This window comes from Prionailurus bengalensis, chromosome A3, assembly GCF_016509475.1.
Source record: "Prionailurus bengalensis isolate Pbe53 chromosome A3, Fcat_Pben_1.1_paternal_pri, whole genome shotgun sequence".
In the NCBI taxonomy this organism is placed as follows: Eukaryota; Metazoa; Chordata; class Mammalia; order Carnivora; family Felidae; genus Prionailurus; species Prionailurus bengalensis.
Genome location: NC_057354.1, coordinates 127,224,425 through 127,245,364, shown reverse-complemented (window position 1 = coordinate 127,245,364; position 20,940 = coordinate 127,224,425). Strand labels below are relative to the sequence as shown.

At 43.7% G+C, this 20,940-nt stretch overlaps 1 protein-coding gene across 1 annotated transcript in view; it reads left to right on the top strand.

The window, feature by feature from the left end:
* The window catches only part of VSNL1 (visinin like 1), a 98,030-nt gene that overhangs the window by 39,298 nt on the left and 37,792 nt on the right, over positions 1–20,940 (top strand). Inside the window, exon 2 of the mRNA XM_043604490.1 lies at positions 506–672. Coding sequence (XP_043460425.1) covers positions 511–672 — 162 coding nt within the window. The 5' untranslated portion in view covers positions 506–510. The remainder of the gene's footprint in view (positions 1–505; positions 673–20,940) is intronic.

Below are 20,940 nucleotides of genomic sequence, written 5' to 3'. Positions count from 1 at the left end.
TAGGTAACATTATTTTATGTATTTTATGCACTGTTATTTGCTGATCAGATTTCCCAAGTCTGTTTGTGATCACTTGGCTATAAAGCCTTCTCATTGTGTGTGCCAACAATCCCACTCAATATCCTTACAAACTAACATGTAGCATTAGGCACCTAGGCGGCAAGTGCTAATGGATTTTAATTCAGAAAAAGAGGACATAAACAGTTCCCATGTACTTTACATGAATAGCAAAAACAAGGATGGCTGTTTCTCCATGTAGGATCTATGCCATGTGAAAGGGGACACGTGACGGGGAAGGCTGAGCTCTGCCGCCCCTTGAGCTGTGAGAAGAGTCTTGTTCCATCCTCTCCCTACTGGAATGCCAAATAGAAGGAGGCAGACTTGGGGGGACTTTGACCTGACACACGGGAGGGAGTTCCCACCAAGGGCTGCTCAGGACTCTGACGTGGCTCCTAATCAAGCTTGAAATGACCACAGCTAATTGCATTAATTTGCTTTCCTTCAGGCAGAATGGGGAAACAGAATAGCAAACTGGCCCCTGAAGTGATGGAGGACCTGGTGAAGAGCACAGAGTTTAACGAGCATGAGCTCAAGCAGTGGTACAAAGGATTCCTCAAGGACTGTCCAAGTGGGAGGCTGAACCTCGAGGAATTTCAGCAACTCTATGTGAAGGTAAATGGTTTCCACCTCTTGTTTTCTTAAGGCCACGAAATCCAGTCTTCATGAAATGTAGCTTCTTATGGAATTACAACTCCAAGTAGCCTATCTGTTTCAACACTGGTGGTTTTCCAACCAAAAGGAAAAAATGGGCATTTTTAAAAATGCAAAGGGGTGTGTTTTTTCCAGACGTAAGTCAAGCAGTTTCTGAATAAGAAGAGTAATTGTTCAGCCAAAACACTGACTAGAGTTCAGAAGATGACAGTGTTGGGTGAAAGAACAGTAGAAATCTCAGATAATACAGTGTTTGCTGATGATTATTGGCAAGCTGTTAATTATACTATTGTTTGGCTTGTTAAAGGTATCTGCACCTCTCTCCATTAAAGAGAAAGTACCTGGGCCCTTTTTCACTACAAGGTGTCTTCCTATATGCAGATAAGAAAAAAACCTGGATTCCCACATCAGCACATTTGGAAAGGGGTAGGGAGGTCCGGTATACATTTGGGCATCAAGGTCTACAAAATGAACTCTTAACTCAGCATTTTGTACTGTTTACAAGTGAATCTTACCCTGGACATTAGATAAAACTGTTCCATGGCAGGTATAATTTCTACTGCAGTGGTATTATTTTGGTTTGTCTGAGTTTATCAGTTGTATTGTTTCTAGATTTGGCAAGATCTAAGACATTCTATTTTGTGTACACTTATCTAACGTTAGGCTTGTGGAAAAATGCATTGTTTTTCTTTTAACTTTTTCTGACTAAAATACCAAATAGAAAACGTTGCTTTTATCCTTTAAGTGTAGCAATCAGTTTGAGCAGTTGAACCATCCGCATGAATATATGTGTGGAGGATGATTGTATAGGCATTGTTTTTACCTCCTGAAGTTGAATGTTTCACATAGCTTGTGGTCTGGCAACTCCATCCTTGCACAAGCAGGGACACGTATAAGAATGCTCATAGCTGCACTGTTCACAATAGCAAAACTGGGAAACAACCCAAATGCCCATCAGAAGGAGAGTGGAAAATAAACTGTGATGTATTCACATAGCAGTCAAAACAGTTGATCTGTAGTGACACTAAAACGTTAAGTGCAAAAAGTGAGTCTTAAAATATTCTAAATTAAACACAAAGAAGGTTACAAAAATATTTTACAAGACTACCAATAAATGCAATAAAGTCATATAAAAAGGAAAGCAAGATTGATGAATACAGGATCCAGACTGGTGGCCACATCCAATGGGGAAGAGGCAAGGGACGGGATAGGAGTAGGGCCACAGGGTTAGATATAGATTGTATCTACGTTGTAGCTGCGGTTTCAGGTGGTGAGTTTGCAGATGGGCGCTTATTGCATGATTAAAAGCTCAATAACCCTGTAAGGACCACTGATGAGTGTCAGGGACACAGAATTCTCATTAATACAAAGCTGAGCAGCTGGGGGCCGCAGGTAAATACAAAACTATCTCCTTAAATGTGTGTCGAAAGGTACCCTTAGGGTGGCCTGTGTGTATATCATAAGATCACTGTGCCATTTCTAAGATCGAAGAAATTAGTTTTTATCGTGTAGAGCTCTTTCAGGTAGAAGTGCTGAGAAGTGCATTTATTGTTCAATTGATATAAATTGTTTTTGCAGAGAAGTGGGATCATTTGCGTTTTCTTAAGTGATTAAACCACTCTCCATAGTTTTGAAAGTCACATCTTCTAACATTTTATCACCCAGGAGTTAGCCTGAGCCTCACAACTGTCTTCACTCTCAGCCCCAAGGGAAGTACAGACAAATGAGATTTGTCAAAGCTACTTTCATATCACTGGAGGTCATGCAAGCTGTCACTCTGTGTTTAAGAAAGCTCTGTGTGCCACATTCCTCACTATTTGTTTCAAATGAGAGCAGTTTGCCTTTGAAGAAGGAGTTGAAATGCAGGAAATGAGGTATTTCATTTACACACTGAAAGTACTCAGCACTAGAAGAGCACCAGCCTCAAGATGGGGGGTGGGGGGCATATAAACATTAAACGCGGCTCAGCTGTGGTACAACTGATGTACATCTACCAACATCATCCACCTCCTCCACCTCTCTCACTTCACCCCAGAATGGACTTTTTTATTCCAAGAAGAGAATATATGACTTTCTGAGTGGAGTTTAGATTCCTGGCAGCCTCTTCACAACCATATTCAAACTCAGCCTATGCTCTTCCGTCAAATAGTCAGAAAGCAAGCAAAGTCTTCTTGTCCTTCCAGAGTTGTCCAAGGACATCATACAAAGCAGAACCACAGAGGAAATATGCTGTGTACACAGGGAGAGGAGAAGAAAAAAAAAAAAAAAAAAAAAAAGACAGCTCCGATATGCTAGAAGGAAGAAGCCCAGAGAAAGATGTGGATTGTGTAATGAGGCTCAAGAGAGGGGCTAACAGAAAAAACTTCCTTTAATGCTGCTGAAAAGTGCAAATATTTGGCAAGGCACGGTCCTTACCCTGGTGAATAGGCACGTTTCTGTAGTTCCTGCTGTCTCAGTGTGGACACTGAGACATCCTAGAATCCGGCTGAGTGAGCAACTCTGCCCGTGGCCGCTGCCCTCCTGTCTGGGTAGTCAGCCTGGGGCGGGTACAGTCACCGGTATGACCCATTTCAGGCTCTAGGAGGGACACCTGGCTGCTGTAGAACCACTCTTTTCAGGGTGTGGGGAAGAGCAAAATAATGGGAAAGGCCCCTCTGCAAGGCCCAGAGCCACAAACTCTCAACTTCAGAAGCCTTTGCATCCAAAATGTAAAGGAACCCCTTCCTTAAGTCCATGTTTAAAAATGTTTAAAACTGAGGTTCAGAAAAATGAGGCCTGGTGTCATAGAAAGAGGGAAGGTAGGACGCGTATTAAAGATGGGCTTGCCAACCGTCCCCGCAGCCCACAGCCCTGCCTCATGACTGGATTCCATGGCAGCCCCCATCAGCCCACTCCAGCCCCTCCAACATACAGCTGCAGGAGTGAGCTTCGCAAAACACAGGTCTGGGCACGGGTCTTCCTTGTTAGGCTCATTCTTTAGTCCTGTAGACCATAGTCACCTCATTTCAATCAACATGAGACCCAGTGGTTAGGATAGAGCCTGCCACAGAGCAAACATCAGTAAGCGTTTGTCTGAGTGAATTATATTAAATGCTGACTGTGTATCTCCTTCTCAGGGAGCTTTGTAGTGAAGACATAGAGAAATGACTAATGGATGGTCCTGCCTGTCCTCCAGGATCTCACAGGTTAATTGAGAAGACACAGTTAAGCCCAATACAAGGCAGAATGACATAAATGCTTGTTGGTGGGGCAAAAGGAGAGGTTAATTTCAAAATGAGATACTAAAATAAGAAGCTAATTTATGCAATGATTAAAAGCAAACTTTTCTCTTAGCCTTTTGGAAGATAAAATGTCTGAGTAGATAGTTTTTTTGTTTTTTTTTTTTACCTTTTTCAACCTTGGTACCATGTTTATTTTACAAAAATATATTGATGGGGGGTGCCTGGGTGGCTCAGTCGGTTGAGCGTCTGGCTTCAGCTCGGGTCATGATCTTGCGGTTCGTGGGTTTGAGCCCCGCGTCGGCCTCTGGGCTGACAGCTCGGAGCCTGGAGCCTGCTTCGGATTCTGTGTCTCCCCTCTGTCTGCCTCTCTGCTGCTTGCACTCTGTCTCTTGCATTGTCTCAAAAATAAACGTTTAAAAAAACTTAAAAAAAAATATATTGATGGAATCCCATTCAATAAGAAATTTTCTGGGCCTGAAGCTTTGGAAATGTAAGTCTACTCACCAAAACTCTATTGACACAACTACTCAGAGACATGTATTAAAACAAATAAAAAGAAATGATGTCACAGACTCTGGAGCACCTAAATGTTTTATGATAAAGATCTTTTGATAGACCAAGGGAGATTTTTCTAGTTAATGATGTATCAAAACCATATTCTATAATTCTTTATAGAGTTTTAGAACTTAACTCGCAAATTGTGTTCTTATGCCTAAAAACCAGTATCAGAAGAAAAAAGCATGCTTCCGGGAAGTTATATGCAAACATATAAATGTAAGATTTTACGTATAAAATCTTTGTTTTATAGAATATGGAATAAAACATTTGCGTTTCATTCTGCCCTGTTTACTGTGCGACTTTGGACAAGTGACTTGGCAAATGAAAAAATTGATCTACATCCATGACCAATTCAAACTTGAATGTGTATTGGGGCACCTGGGTGGCTCAGTCGATTAAGCATCCGACTTTGGCTCAGGTCATAATCTCACAGTTTGTGAGTTCGAACCCCACATTGGGCTCTGTGCTGACAGCTCAGAGCCTGGGGCCTGCTTCAGACTCTGTGTCTCCCTCCCTCTCTGCCCCTCCCCCCCCAAAAATAAATAAACATTTAAAAAATTACCAAAAAACTTGAATGTGTATCAAAATCACTTGGGCTATTTAATCAGCAGATTGATGAACACCTTCCTCAGTGTTACTGTTTTACTGGGCCTAGGACAGAGCCCCAATAAATGGATTTCTAGTAAGACCTCACAGACAGTTCTAATGGAGAAAATCCATGATGGGCTTGCTGAGAAGTGCTGGCCTAGAGTTTAACCTGGGAGTATCCCTGGGTTAGCTTCTGGAATTCTGTACATGCTGAGATGGTATGTAAAAGTCTGTATACTCTTTTGGGATAGCTTTCATCAGATTTATAAAGTGTTCGGTAGTCTGAAGAAAGGTTAAGAATCACCAAAGATGCTTCTAACCACTGTCAGGCTGACATTCTAATTCCCACAACAGCAGAGTTAGTGTGTCTTACACTAATACAAAGGGAGAAACATCTCCTTTTGAACTATACTTTCAAATGAACTTACCTGGCAGAAAATAAGAATGCAAGTTTCTTATCTGCACCTCGTTAAATTGGTTTCCTGTTTGCAGGCGATGTTTTCCTGATTTGGGGACCTTAATTAATTTGTGTTTTATTCAGAGCCCCATGGAAATGAAAATGGGAAGGCCCCAATAAGATAAAATGTGATCCCTCCCTGTCATTCTCTCCTAAGCACACCTACGTGCCGGATACCGTGTAGGAGTGAATCCACCGGGAATGTCAGGGTTCCTTCCCTTGGGCCTCTGTGGTCTGGTCTGCCCTCAAGGACCTGATAGGTGGGTGTAGGCTTCATATATAAATATGTCTATGATTGTGAGGAGGTCCATGAAAGACAAGGAAGGGTCTCTGGGCCAAGGGAGGGCTGGCAGGGGAGGTGATATTGAGGCTAATCCTCAAAGGAAAGGTGGTTTGGACATAAGAATCTGTAGGTCTGTCTGGAAACTCAAGAATCCCACTGACCAGAATTCAAAAAGCTGGAATAAAAAATGATTATTGTGTTTGAGAGCCCCTTCCTATGGTGTTGGCAGGAGGCCCACAGACTGAGTATATTAGGCTGAAACAAAAACATAACAAAACAGAACAAACAGCTCAAAAGCTTCTCCCAGGAGAGCCTTCCTTGATCTCTCCGTTCTCAAAGAAGAAGAGTCTCTTCCTCTGCTTTCCTGTGACTTTGGCCCCCCCACCTCCTTTCACAAGGATATTATGTCTTTAAAGCACAACCATGCAAGCTTTTCTCACCTCACTAGCAAGAGCCCTTCTCCATCCCCCAGAGCCTACAGTGCTATTGGTGTTTTGCCTGATTACACATAAATGTGGTGTCGTTTAACCGGAAGCCTGGATGTGTACCTGCCTCGGCCATACACTAGCCATGTGAACTTGGGACAGTCTTATGCTTAAAAGTTTGTTAAATAAATCAACAAAACACTCTGACTCTCTGTTTCCTAATCTGTCAAATGGGGAGACTATTCTGAGTGCTATTAACTTAATGTGAGAGACAACCAAAGTGCTTTGTAAACAGCAAATCATCTTGTCCTGGAGAGGCTCAGCAGTGGCTTGAGCTCAGGCACATGGGTGTGGGAGGGCTTCCAGATGCCAGATTGCCCAATCTCTTGGGCTGTGACATCAAGAGCTGGCTCCCCCATATATTTTATCAAAAGAAAATGTGACAGAGATGGCTATTATGGCTTCTCAACATCTGATTCCAATCAATTTTGAAAATAAAACTCTTGGCTCAAAACAGATTTTTGGATGATCAGTTTTCAGGGATTCAGACTGCTTGTTCTAAGAGGTAATTAGGAGTAGGTAGGCCTTATTAAAAATTTGTCGGCAGAACTATATACAGAAACATTTTAATTCCTTCGGGAAATAGACATTACATAAGACACAAAATGTCATCCAGATTGGGCTGGTGAGGACGTTGCAATTTTTAGTGAGAACCTGGGAATTCATTTCCATTTGGAATGTTTGCCAACATGATTGAGGCTGCACTTCAGCTTGAATTAATGTGGAAAACAAGAGTTAGGGACTGAAATCTTGAGGAAGAAATGACAATAAAGTTGTAGTTCTGGGAAAACAAGGTCCCATGTGAGGCTCTAAAGCATTTTATTATGGTGAGATTGTCTCAGGGAATAGTTGGCTACCATCGCGTCTTGCATTGGAGAGAGCATTTATCCTAGAGGGGTAGAAGTGATAACCTTCTCCTGTCTCACAGGGTGTGAAATTATTTTGGATGGCTTCCAAAATAAAAACCTTGGGATTTTGCTTTCCAATGATAGGGCAGGTGTCAGTTAGAGAGATATCAATGGCCATTGCAGCCATGATATCCAAAGGAATGCTCTTAGATGATACCTCAACTTCTCTGCCCTCAGGATACGTTTACACAGGAGGAAATTGAAGCCCTTGGGAGTGGGGGGGGGGAGGGCGAGGAGTCCAAGATGGAGCTGTTTCTTTATCGCTCCAGTTAACCCCCCAAATGCTGTGCCTCAACTCCAGCCTGATTATGGAGGTTTCAAGCCAGAAGGACCTACTCTCCTTCTAGCATTTCTCTGCAGCTAATTGTTAAAGAACAATCCATTTCTCCTTGGAAATAAAGCCAAAGAGGCAGAAGTAGCCCATTTCTATTACAGAATTGGATTTGAAGGTACAAAATCATGTCTGGACCTCTCACTGTAAAACTTTTTACATTGGATTTGTCTGACCCTTTGAAAGGGTGACGGGGGGTTGATCTGATACCATTGACCCATCTTGGTGGGAATCATTTCCTCCCTACCTTCCTGGGGCCCACTGAATGCCTGCCAGAAGAATGCTCGCTATCGTTGATTATTTGCTCTCATGTCTCCACTTGGAATGGGTCTTGGACCATTGGCATTTCTCTCTAAAGGTAGTTACAGAGCTTGGATTCCCATCCTTGTGACCGCCTAATATTGCTATGAATCGTGTCCTGTCCTGAGCTCTAAGTCACTTTTCCCATCTCAGATGAAATGTAGTCCTAAATGGGGGAGAAATGGAGGAGGTCAGCAGCAAAATAGGGCTAAATCTACCTACAAAATATCCAAGGGCCTCATTAGCTCTAATGTAAGAGAATCCGTCTGCAGATAGTAATCCGGAGAAGCTATTAGCAGTCTCCCACCTTCAGCAAACACTATCAAGTGGTGTCTATAACAAATTTGTAGCCGAGAGCTATGGGGTTGCATAATGTGAGTCAGATTGCCTCACTCACTTAAAGGCCTAGCAGAACAGTCTATATAGATAGCAGAAAGATAACAGAGAAAGTTTTATTTGTCCCAAGACCAGTGCAGATAATCCAGCCTAGCAAATTTCTGTAGAAGTACCTTCAGTGAAGATTTCAAGATACCTTGAAATATAAGTAGGATCTGTAGCTCTTAAGGATTTCCTTAAGAGGAGGGAGAATCTAAGCAAGGCACAAGGGCAGGGAGACCCGGGGATGGTATGGGACATACTCAGCAAGTTGTTGTGAAATGTGTTGGCTGAAATGTCAAGTGACCAAACAGGTATCACAGGAAAAGTGAGGTTGGAGATGTGAGTGGGGCCCAATACAGAGGTCAACAAGTGCCAGAAAAGCCCTGAAGTCCTGAATATTGTGGACAAAGCAAACAGATGGTTTCCTGCCAAGATGTGTTAGATGACCATGGACGTTCGGGTGACCTGGTGCTGTATGCTTCTTAAAACAACATAACGACAGTGTCAGGCCCGAGCAGTTCATTTTCATTTCCCTTGTAAGTGTTCTTGGTGACTCAGTGAGTAAGGCTGCAGGAGCTCACAGTGTGCCCTCAAGCGAACAACTTAGAAAAGGTTGGCTGAGTTATTCAGTGGGTATTTATTGTCTGTACCTTGTCTGTGCTGCACAAGACTAAACACAGAGAGAACCAGTAAGTCCCATGCTGTCTGGGGAGATAAAGCCTCCCAAACAGCCAAATGCGGAGAGCTAAGTAGGATATGAGTCAGTGAGAGTTTGGGGAGCTCAGGGGAGGAGGAGGGAGACACAGCATCAGGGAGGGTCCGGCAAGGCTTCCTGGGTGGAGGAGAAGAGGGGTGATGTGCAAGCTGGGTGCTGAGATCCCCCGAAGAACTTAGACAGGTGAAAACACTCTCTCAGGTCTCAAGACCCTGATCTTGGAATGACCGGGACACTGCTCAGGGACATTTTGAAATTGTACTTCACATAACCTGTCTGCCCAGGCAGGCTCTCCGTCTTCTCCCTTCAGTGCCAGTCACTGACCCCACCCCCCAGGCTAGTCCAGTTCTCACCCTGGTCCAGTTCCAAGCAGAGCTGCTGGCTGGGGGCCCTCCACTTCCTAGGGGAGCAAGACTTTCCTGGGTCTTTGTTTCTGTCACAGAGAGGAGCTGGTGGTGACTTGCTGAGAAGAAGGTGAATTTGTTAAGTCTTCTGGGGTGGAAACAGCGACGCTGGGTGCTCCGTGAAGGCCAGCAGGCCTGGTCTGTGCAACCAGCTGCATCTTTGAAGTCAGGCCCCTCTGCCCCCTCCTTGTAGATGAAATTCCCTTTCTCTCAACTAAAAAGTGAGCGCAACATGTTTTGGTTTGAAAGTAAAGACAAATGGATGGTGTTATTAGTGTGGTTTACGTTGTTTTCAGGGAAAAATGCAAGCTAAGTATTGTCCTGTGTTTTTGTGTATATATTTTACTACTAAATGACAAAAAGATATAAGGTAAGGTTATGCGTATTATCATTTTGGGCTTGGATCCCTCTATCAGAGACCCAGAGAGTGGCTTAGAGTGGCTTAGGATATCTATGTGTTACTGAAAAGGTGGCTTCTTTTGTGGAAAGGCAGCCCTGATGCCAGACACAGCAGTCTGAACTGGGGGGAGAGGGGATGGTTAAAGAGCTGAGAGTTCTAGCACAGGGCCTTCCACTCCCCCCCCCCTTTTTTTTTCTCAGCTTCTGAAGCTGTTAAATGATTCTTTGCATGTCCCTTGCAAGGGCTTGACATTAAAGTTGCTCAATGAATGCTCAATGAGGTCACTCTCATTAGTACTGGAGCCTTGAGGACTGGTGACAGGAGCACAGGGTGAGGACACTGGCCTCACCGTGTGCTTCTACAGCAGAAATCTTTCATGGTCTGTTCGGCTCTGTGAGGCCTCAAGTGGCCATCTGCTCCAGGGGACTGTCCCTCCCTTTGCAGAGGGCTGTCTTGGCCTTCAGTCATGAGAACCAGCCTTCCCCAGGTTTTCTCTGTAAGCCTTCCAGTCTGGTCCAGCTCCTGTGTGGAAAGAGGGGAAGGGAGGAAGAGAATAGCCTGTCCCAGGCACAGGTGCTGGAGGGAAGGCTCCCAGCGGTTGGGGAGGTGAGACAGCTGAGCCAGTCCACCCCTCCCTGCGCTTCTCTGAAGCAGAAATGAACAGCCTGAAGGTGTTACATTAACTCCAGAGAAAGGCTATGGGAGAAACATGACATCCTCTGAACACGGCATCCAAACAGTGTCCCTGGGTCGTGTGGCATAGCCCCCACTGAGGGCTGACCCAGAGGGACAGGATCCCATTTGAGGCAAAGCATCCCAACACTAGATATTAAGGCAGGTGGCAGAGAAGGTTTTATCTTGTGCAACCAAGTTTACTGTCTGCTCTAGGGGACTGTCACACGCACAAATGTTTTGATTTGAAAATAAAGATAAATGGTTTGTTTTATCAGTATGGTTCACAGTGTTTCCACAGTCACCTGGTGGGGGCGTGCTGGTTGGCTTTACAACATAAAACACCATAGAAACTAGGCACACTTTAGGTCCTTTCTAGAATAAATCAGAGGGTGGCTAGATGCACAGATGAATAATAAATAGGTGATAATAGCCAGCATTAATTGAATGCTTATTGAGTGTCAGGCTCTGTTCCAAGCATAGCACTCTGAATATATTACTCATTTGATCCTCACAAGGGTGTATGAGGAAGGTATTACGATTGCCTCCATTTTACAAATGAGGTAACTGAGGCACAAGCTGGTTAATAACTTTCCCAAGGTCATGCAACATTCAAATGCAGACAGTTGGACTCTACTGCTAGTGCTCTTTACGAGGTAGGTGGATCCTTGATGGAAGTCTCAGGTGTCCTGATCCCTGCTCTTACGGGTGGTTTGTGTGGTTTTTCTAAGCATAGTCTTTAATTAAAAACATTCAAATAAATGACCAGTGTGGTTTCAGATGACTTACAGCTGGAGTATGGCAGGGGGAAGGAGTAAGAGGTATGGGGTCAGAGATGAGTCTGCATCCTGGCTCTGCTGCTCCCCTGCTGCTGGGCTGTGGATAATTCTTCATTCTCCAAGTCCATATTTCTCCGTCAGACAACAGAAGGCCTACTTTTGTTGCCTCCCAGTGTACTCATGAGGGCCAATGATGCAGAGTCTGACAGTGTGAGAGTTCTTGTTGGCTGTGTTGGAGTTGGGTCAGTGGAAAACCTGGTGGGTTGACTATCTTATGAGATTGGAGAAGCCCACCCACCATGAAGAATTGCAACTTCCTCTTCAAGTACATTTAATGACCACAAATTATGAGATCATGCCCATAATGGGTGGCACTGACCTAAAGAGACATGGAGGGGTGGCTTGATTAAATGAGGTGTCAAACATGATTGGTCACCTACCCAATGGCCATCCTCCGCTCCTCTCTTCTTTCTCTCTGGTTGTGGCCAGCCTCCCACTGTAGAAGCTAAGAATCCAGGTACACACTTTCCTAGTCTGCTTTGCATATAGTATGTGGGCATGTTACCTTATCGTAGTGAGAAGGGATCTAAGAAAAGATATGCTGGGGGGTTAGGAAGGTAGTGTAAAATATTTTCATCACTCATTAAAAGACTAGCATGCTGGTGTCTGTGCTGTGCATATGATACCTGAAGAAACTATAGTTAACTTTCAACACTTAAGAGAGATATTGCAGCCAAGCTGAACATGGTAGAGTAGAAAGATAGAAAGAACCTGGGCCCTTGGTGATATCCAAGATCTGTGGGATCAGTCCTGAAACAGTATCTGGACCATATGTTTTGTGGGATACTTGACTTTTTATGGTTTAGGCCACCTTTAGTTGGTCTTCTGTTCCTTGTAGGAGAAAGCATCCTACTTAATAAAAGAAAGATGAGAATGAGAGGCAGAAGCCCCAGTCCTGGTCAGGACAATGCTGCTAACAAGCTGTATGATTATGGGCCAGTTACCAACCTCTCTGAGTCATAGACTCTCAGTTTATTGAAAAGCCTGGTAATCCCCACCCTATCTCCCTCAGAACATTGGTGGCACCACATGAAACATTTTTTGAGCCCCACCAGCTACTTTTTCTGGAGATCTAGAAATGAATAAAATATAGTACAAAGGCAGATATGAGATTGAACTCCATGTCCAACAGACAGAAGTTCAGTATTGCTCAGAAGAAGAGAATGAGGGGATGAGAGATAGAAGGTGAGGTGTAGGCACAGCCTCAGTTTCTCCCTCTGTAAAATGAGGTAGAGAACCATATGACCTCTTAAATTCACTTCCAATGCCAAGATTCTAGAAGTCGAGGGGGGGGGGCTGTCGCTGTTAGATTTCTGCTAAACCTGAATGTCCCTGTACTATAGGTCACTTGGCTTTCTAGCAGTTTTCCTGTACAACTACCCACAGGGACAGAGACTGTATCTTATTCATCACTGTATCCCCAGCAATCAAAGACAAAAATTGGTTGGTTGACAGAACACATTAATAAATAAATAAAAGGCCCTCTCTTATAGATTAACTGAAATTCAATCTGAAGAATAACTGAAAAGAGGGAAACATTTTATAGTGTGTTATCCAGAATAATAAACCCACAGAGATTCATAGAGAACCATGTTGATGTAGAATACTTAAATAAGCAGGATGCAGCATAACGTATCAGGATCACATTTGCAGAGTCAAGTGGCTAGCTAATTTTCTTAGGAAGATGTGAGGCGCTAGCCAGCAAAACAGAGTAGTCCATGGACTTCCTTAAATATTATTTCCCCAAAGAGGAGATGAAAGGCTAAAATGTAAAACTAGAGATGTCTTATATGAAAAAGCTAGCTGATGATTTGGAAATTAGGCTGGTGACGTTTCAGTTTGGAATGAGATTATCAGAGAAAAGTGTGAACACTGAAAGGATTTTAGAAGAAATGCAAGGGAGATCATAAAAGACATAGATGGTCTCTGAAAATAGATGACTGTGTCTGCTTTCTAAGTAAATCTCACTGCATAGTCAAGGTAGGACTTATTTTTATCCATATTTTTTTAAAAATGTGACATGTCTACCAGGCATGCAATAAATGATGACACCTTGTTAGAGCTAATAGGTTGTGGCTTTACGGCTTGGCCTCAGTCAAATCTCCTGTGGACTCAGAAGCTGGTGCCCAGAGACATCTTTCAAGATGACACAGCTGGGTTGCTGGGATAACTCACTAGATGAGGATTCAGCCAGCTTTGGACAGATTACATAAGACAAAACCGGGGGATGTCTTGGAGTGTTAAGGGATGACAGGAGTTGGGGTCATTGTCCATTCAGCTTTCAGGATGAGGACAATGGGGGGACTTTGGGAGTGGGTTGCATTAGCCACCTGAACCAGCCACCTGAATAGAAAAATCTTGGTGTCCAGACTAATGAAGAATGTCCTGGGTAACTGGGAATTCCAGCTAATAGAGAATTAACATGATATATCTCAAGCAAGGATGACTGTTTTCATAAGAATCAGTCTTATCATTTCCTCTTAAGGTTTCAAAGATATCGAAGATGCCCAATTATTTTGTGTTAGAGACATATGTTAATATATGTTTATTGTTCAAATGGATGAATGACTTCCTTGAAGTCCTTCCTTGAAGGACCAAACTCAATTGAATTAATACCTGAAAATGAAGATCCTGCTGAGTGAGTGTGTGAGAGAGAGATATTATACATATACACACAAATACACATATATATATATTCAATTTATGTATGAGGGTGCCTAGGTTAAGATAAAAGTTCAACTGAGTATGACAGACTCATGTGGTTTCAACATGACTAAAGACTGTTTTTCTCTCACAGAAAGTCCAAGCCAGCTTTGCAGTGCTGCTCCACAGCCATCAGAAATTCAATCCCCTTCTCTCCTGGTGCCCCTTCCTAGGGCATTGCTCTGATTCACATGACCCCAAGTAGCTCACCACAATCTCACCTTCCAGCTAGTGGGAAGGACAAGACAGAAGGAATGGGAGAATATATCCCTCCCTTTAAGGGCAAGCCCCAGAAATTGCACACATCACCTCAGCCATATCCAGGACTTAGTCTCAGGGCAACACCCAGCTGCAAGGGACACTGGGAAAGTAGCCTTAATTTGGGATGGCCATGTGCCTAGCTAAGAAGTCAAGGACTCTGAAAGGAGAGAAAGCTAGATGGAAGACAGCTAGCATTCTCTGCCCAGAAGGTACATTTTTGGAGGGTGTCTGTCAACAGCCTCTCTTCTAAAGGTCAGGTGCAAGATGTACAGCTGGGGTGCCATTTGAGCTTCTCTGTGGATGAGATTTGAGGCCAGGACAAGCAGAAATGGACTCACTCTGTGTGTGTAATTCTTCTTTACTGAGAGTAAGTGATGCCAAGATAACTCTACTCTGCTGCCTGCCCTGGGCCTGACAACCTCCCCAGGTCTTCACTCTGTTGTACTGAGGCCTGATGGAAACTTCAACTAAATAGAGAGTTTAATTGTGGCCATAAAGGTACCAACAATTGGTCACTACATATGTGTCAGTCAGTGGAGTTTGTTTTTTAAACATGAGAAACTGTTGTCCATAATTTACTAAAATATTAACCCCTGTAGCTCTGCCCTCTTCCTGTACCTACTCCCTGAATCTTTGTCCCCACTGAGGTGCCTCTACAGGGTGTGCAGTGGACTGGTGGACAATGATTAGTGCTGGCATTTCTCTCCCGGTGTCAGTTTGGCAGCAGAGGCATGTATTTGCCTACATGACTTGAGCACAACATGAGAAGCAGGCCTGCGGTGGCATTAGGCAAATGTAGCATCATGAGGGACACTTAACAATGGGTGAGAGATGCTGAGACATAGGATCTGTAGTCACGCTCATAGTAATATTTACCAGTGCAGAATGACTTCTTGGTCTTTGTATTCCATCCATCCATCCATCCATCCATCCATCCATCCTTCCATCTAGCTGATCCACCCATCCACCCATCCACCCAGCCAGCCAGCCAGCCAGCTAATCCATCCATCCATTTATTCATTAACTTTATCAAGCATCTCCTCTACAACACTCTCAAATTAAGAACTGGCATCACTGAAATGAACCAACAGTCATGGCTACTCACTCAAGCTGTTCAGTTGATGGGGGAGCCTGTCAATGAAACTGGAAATGGTGATACATTGAGGTAAATGTTGTGCTAGGTTCCGTGAAAAATGGGTAGTTCTGGGAAGAGGCTCTAAGGGAACTACCCAGAAGAAATCATACTTGAGCCCCATCTTAACATAGTGAGCTAGGTGGTAATGAAACATGGAACTCCCAATAGCAGCAAGCATTTGCAATCTTTTTTTTTTTTTGGCTAAGATTTTTTTCCTAGTCCAAAATCATCTTGCAAGTCAAGATCCTAGCTATTTCTCAGCCACACTAAAAATACATCCATAATCTAATGGAAAGAAGCGCGTTGGCAAAACGTTCCCCTTCCTGCCCATTAGTCAGCCCTTTATCAGAACAAGCCCGTCGAGGACCGAGAACATGACACTGGATTGCAATGTGTCAGTGATGTGGGACTGGAAGCATTCGATGACAGGGCCTTGGCTTTCAATATCTACTATGCGTTTCCAAGGAATCTTCTTCTGAACTCTCGCCAGGCAAGGGCCACATCTCAAGGCCTTGAACTCTGCTTGCTTTGATGTAGTAGTGCCACTGTTGGCTGCTTCTCCTACGGATTATGGAAATTTTTGTTCCATAAAACAAGCGGTTGTGATATTTTTCTGATCCTGATGGCAATTTTCAGAAAGATAAGGGAAAGGGAGTTAATATAGACTGACTTCCTGCTGTGTGTCAGTACATTCTATGAGAGAAACAGTGGAGATAGGATCCTCTGGAAGCAATACTGAATATTAACAATAACAAGATCAATAATAATAGAAAATACTTCTGTAGCATTTACTATGTATGAGGCACAATTCAATGTGTGTTCTGTATATTGATTATTTTAACCACACAGCAGCCTTTTGTACTGGGTAGCATTAGTGTCCCCACTTTACAGATGAGACAGCTGAGCACAAAGAATAGTAACGTGTCTAAGGTCACACAACCACTGAAAACTTATACCAGTGTATAAGTTTTAATTTTGGATCTCCCAGTTCTGACCTTTACTGTGTGACCTTGAACAAGTTATATAAGCTTTAGTTTCTTCATCTACATGATTGAGATAGCAATGCCTGACACACAGCTCTGTTGTAGGGATTCCAATTATGTTGAGAGACCGTGCTTGCACGGAGGTAAAATGAAGGGTGATCATGCCATATGAAAAATATGCTGTGGTATGCTCATGTACAGCTGCTTCATCCAGGAAGCCTTCATCTAAGAAGGGGCTTGAACTGGGCCAAAAGGTGGACTTCTTCCTGGCTAGCACAAAGTTTGGAGGATTATTCTGAAGAGGATCGTGGTAGCTCCAAGTGTGAAATGAGCCAACTGTGTTTCCTGGGCCTTGTTCTCTACACCATAGCTCCTTACCCCATGCCGCCCTCTTCTACCCTTGGCCTCCCCTCTCCCAAATGTTTCTAATTAATTTATTTATACTCCCATACCAATGACTGATTAGACTTAATTTGTATGCCATGCTAAGGAATTTGCAGCCTATTAGGAAAGCCAAAATAATAATGGTGAGATTTCAAGACCTGTGGAAAGGACCTTTTCTGTGTGCTAAAATTCACATCACATCATACGAGTAGGCAATGCAGGGCAAGACTTTGTCAATCATGAGGGGTGAGAATTAGACAAGCCATGCCTGACTCTTCACTCCAAGCAGATAGGTATGAATGTGTGCCAAGGGTGGAGAAGGAATGGGTGTGTTTGAAAGTTTCTTCCTTCCTTGACTTTGGCTCCTTCAGCAGAAGAATCTCCTTACAATGTGATCCTTTTTGGGGCTAATGCTCTCAACCCTTAGGAGTGAAGCAGAGGGTGGCCCCAGAGGGTGCTTGACACCTGTGTGATCCCTGTGACTTGTGTTGGGGTACTGGCCAGCAAGGAACTCCCATTCTAAAGTGGCTCCCCAATATAAAAGCCCCCTTCCTTGCCCACAAACATACCATCAGTCCTTCATCAGAGATCCCTGGGGTAGGGTTAGGAGTGAATGTGGGAAAATCCTTATAGACATTCAGCCCCACCAAACTTTACTGAATAGATCACCCCAGATATTACAGAGATGTATCTATAGCCAATGCAAGGCCATCTCCAGAAGAGGTTGGGGAAACTGGAAGAATCTAAAAGAATAGTTCCTAATCTCAGGGTATGCATTCTTACTTTCCACATGCCAGATGGGTTCCACCCCTCCCTCTCCTGGTTCAACATAAAGGAGGTGAAATCAACATCTATACTTTGAAAAAGCTCCAGGATGACTTTGAAATGCATCCCAAGGTACCACTAGGCTTTAGTATGATGCTAAACGGGGACAGACTATTCTGGATGACAGCAGTAGTTTCATTTCCCAGAAGGTGGGTTTACCCATTCTACAGTTCATTCATTCAGTCAACAAAGAGTTCCCAAAACCCTTCTTGAAGCCAGGCTCAGGCACAGTCTTCAATGCTAGGGGATAAGTAAGACACATAACCATGCCACAAATGACCACAGTCCAGTGATGCCATTTCTTCCCTCCAACTCTTCCACATCCTTCCTTCTGACTTCCTTCTCTTTCCTCCCTAGGCCACCCCCAAGTCCACTACCCTCACTGTTCCTAATTATCCCCTATCTTCCTTTGCTTTTGGGAGCTCATACTGTATAGTGCAGCATCCTTCACCCATGATCCACTGTGGTCTACCAATGGCCAGGAAGGCCAACTTAAGTGGAACAAGCAAGAACATGGCTCTGTGATGGTATCAGCTGCAGGAGTAACCTCTCGAATCTTCAACAGGGATTTTTAGTGAGTACACAGAAAACATTAACTGAGGTCAAAAATAAGGATCATAGAGAACAATTAAAGAAATGGGTTGACAAGTAGAGTAAAATTTTTGGAAAACTTTTGATGAATTATACACATGTCTACATTCCTGATATCATTATGGTCGAATCCAGATGATGACCATAGGATAGTAAACAGAAGCGGCCTGGGCTGCCAAGTGAGCTCTGGGCTGGATGTTAGCAGATAAGTGTTCTAGTTCCAGCCCCACCACTGTCCCTGGGAGACCTCAGACAAGACATTTCTCATCTCTTGGCCTGTTCTCTCACCACAAAAGGCATCAAGACTAAACTACCTCTAAGGACTCTTCCTGGAACATTCACCCTAATGTTTCCTTCATGGTAAACACTCTTTAAAAAATTTTTTTTAATGTTTATTTATTTTTTGAGAGAGAGAGTGAACATGAGCAGGGGAGGGAAGGGGGGTTGACAGCAGATCTGAAGCAGGCTGTGTGCTGACAGCAGAGAGCCCAACGCAGGACTCAAAGCCATGAGCCATGAGATCATGACCTGAGCCAAAGCAGGACACTTAACCGACTGAGCCACCCAGGCATCCCTCCTTCTTGGTAAACACTCTTAATGCCCAGGTTTCTTCCCCACCTGGAAGGGGGACCCTATGTGGGAAGATGCTTGGTTTTCCCCTGAGCCAGACAGAGCTACTGGTGCAAAGCCTATTTTTTCACCTTCTCACTTTCCATCCTGTTGCCCAGAAGCAAAGGATACATGTCTCCCTGACCAGTTCTTCATTCATTCATTTATTCATTCATTCCATAAAAACATACGTACCTCCTGGCATTTAAGTGACTTTTAGGGTGATTAAGAACTCGGACTCAGATAAGATCATGCTCCAAAGAGCTCCCAGTATAAGTGACAAAAGATAAATAGTTAAGGCCATAAGGTAAAGGGAAATGGGGGGGTGGGGGGTGGGAAACATGCACAGATGGGGGCTGTCAGAAAAGACTTCTGGAAAAGGTCAAATTAGAACTGGTCTCTGAACTGGGGTGGGATTCCCCAGGGCAGTGGTGGAGAGGGCATGACATCAGGAGAGACTTTCACGCGGGCAAAGCCCCCTGGGTATAGCTGAAGGCAGGAGAAGACTTGGTGGTCTCTCTTACCACCTCTGTTTTTGTGGCGGCATAGGAGGGGGCATCAAAACTTTGGCTTCCTGTTGTCAGATTTCCAGCTGGGTCAAACATTGGCCTAACAACGTTCAGCAATTACATATTTACAATGAATCCTGTTGGCAGATCTTCCCAGCCCTGAGCATCAGAGATGCCTCTGACAGCATAATTACCCTTCACTGTGAGTTTTGCCAGTTGTCATTTTCCCAAGAGCTTCAGTTAGCAGTAGGCAAGGAAGCCAGCCTGATGGGCTCCACGTGGCACTTCCTTTGGTTTCTTCTCCTATCCTCCTTTGCCTCCAAACCCCTGCCAGTTTGTCCCTGCCTCACTCACTCAGCTTTGGCCAGCCCCAAAGGGGGCACCCATGGATCGGGTCCAGAGCATTTTAGCTTCCCAGCAGGACCCACCAGAAAGATGCTTTGTGGGCACTAGAACATGAGGGCTGTTATAACAGGCCACCCATGGAAAAATGCAAACCTCCTTGTTGGTGAAACAGAGGAACCAAGGTCTTTGGCATCAGAAAGAACTGGGTTCAGATTCTAAGTGAGCCTCTGTAAAATGAGAATAATCTCTCAGAGGAGCTGGATTGAATGAAAATGGCTGACATAGTGCCTCCATTCAGGAAGTCACCAATAAATCTCAGTTTCCCATTTTCCTTTCCACCAGGGAGGTTTTGTCTGATTTGTTTATGCCCTGCTAATAGGTTAATGATTACGTATCAACTTCACCTTCCTTAAGTACAGCTCCCATGAATATCCTACCTCCTCAAAAACCTGGATCCATGCTACCTCATTAAATGAAAAAAACCAATTGCAAAACACTTTATAGACATATGTATAGCATAGAAACACATCTCTCCCCACATCCTTCCTTTTTCATAGTGTTTAGTTTCTAGAAGTTTTGGTGAGAGGGAACCCTTCACTCCTTACTTTATATACTTCTTTATTGTTTGAAGTTTTCATAACACACATGTATGACTTTTATTTTAAACTAACCTTAGAAGCAACAACAAAAGCTCCCCTATGGAGGTGGGGGCGGCTTTTCCAACTAGAGAAAGTACAAATTCCATTGCACTGGACCTGTGTCACGTACTTGGCTACAAATAACTAGAAATCCAATAGACAGTGGCTTAAACAATAAGAGTTTATTTTTCTCCATAAAAGGAAGTTTGGAGATGGCCATTTGTTGGGTATTAGATCATGACTTCTGAACATCTGTGGGATTCTCTTGGCCTTACCTTCATGGATCCCAGCTGATTGCAGCCATCTGGCAGCATATCATCATTTGAGTCTGCCAGAGAAAGGGAAAGGGTACCGGCTGCATCAGTCCCTTTATATCAAGAAATAAAAATATCTCCAAGAAATGCTTCCACCCCACTCACCGTCAGCAGACTTAACTCTTTGGTCTCTTTGGCCTAAACTATATTTCTTGGCAAACAAACAAACAAACAAACAAACAATAAAAATTAAAATTAAAAATAAAAAATTGACAAGCAAAGAACAGGATTGCTATTATTGGTTTTAGTCCAATCATCATCTATTGCCTGGGGCTGGGAACGCTGATGCTGTGAACAAAAGCCAAGTTAGTGAAAAATTGGGGAAGGGACAGTAGATAGGTGACAGACTGTCTGCCAAAGGACCTGATAACCTCACTGCACTATTCCTAAGGG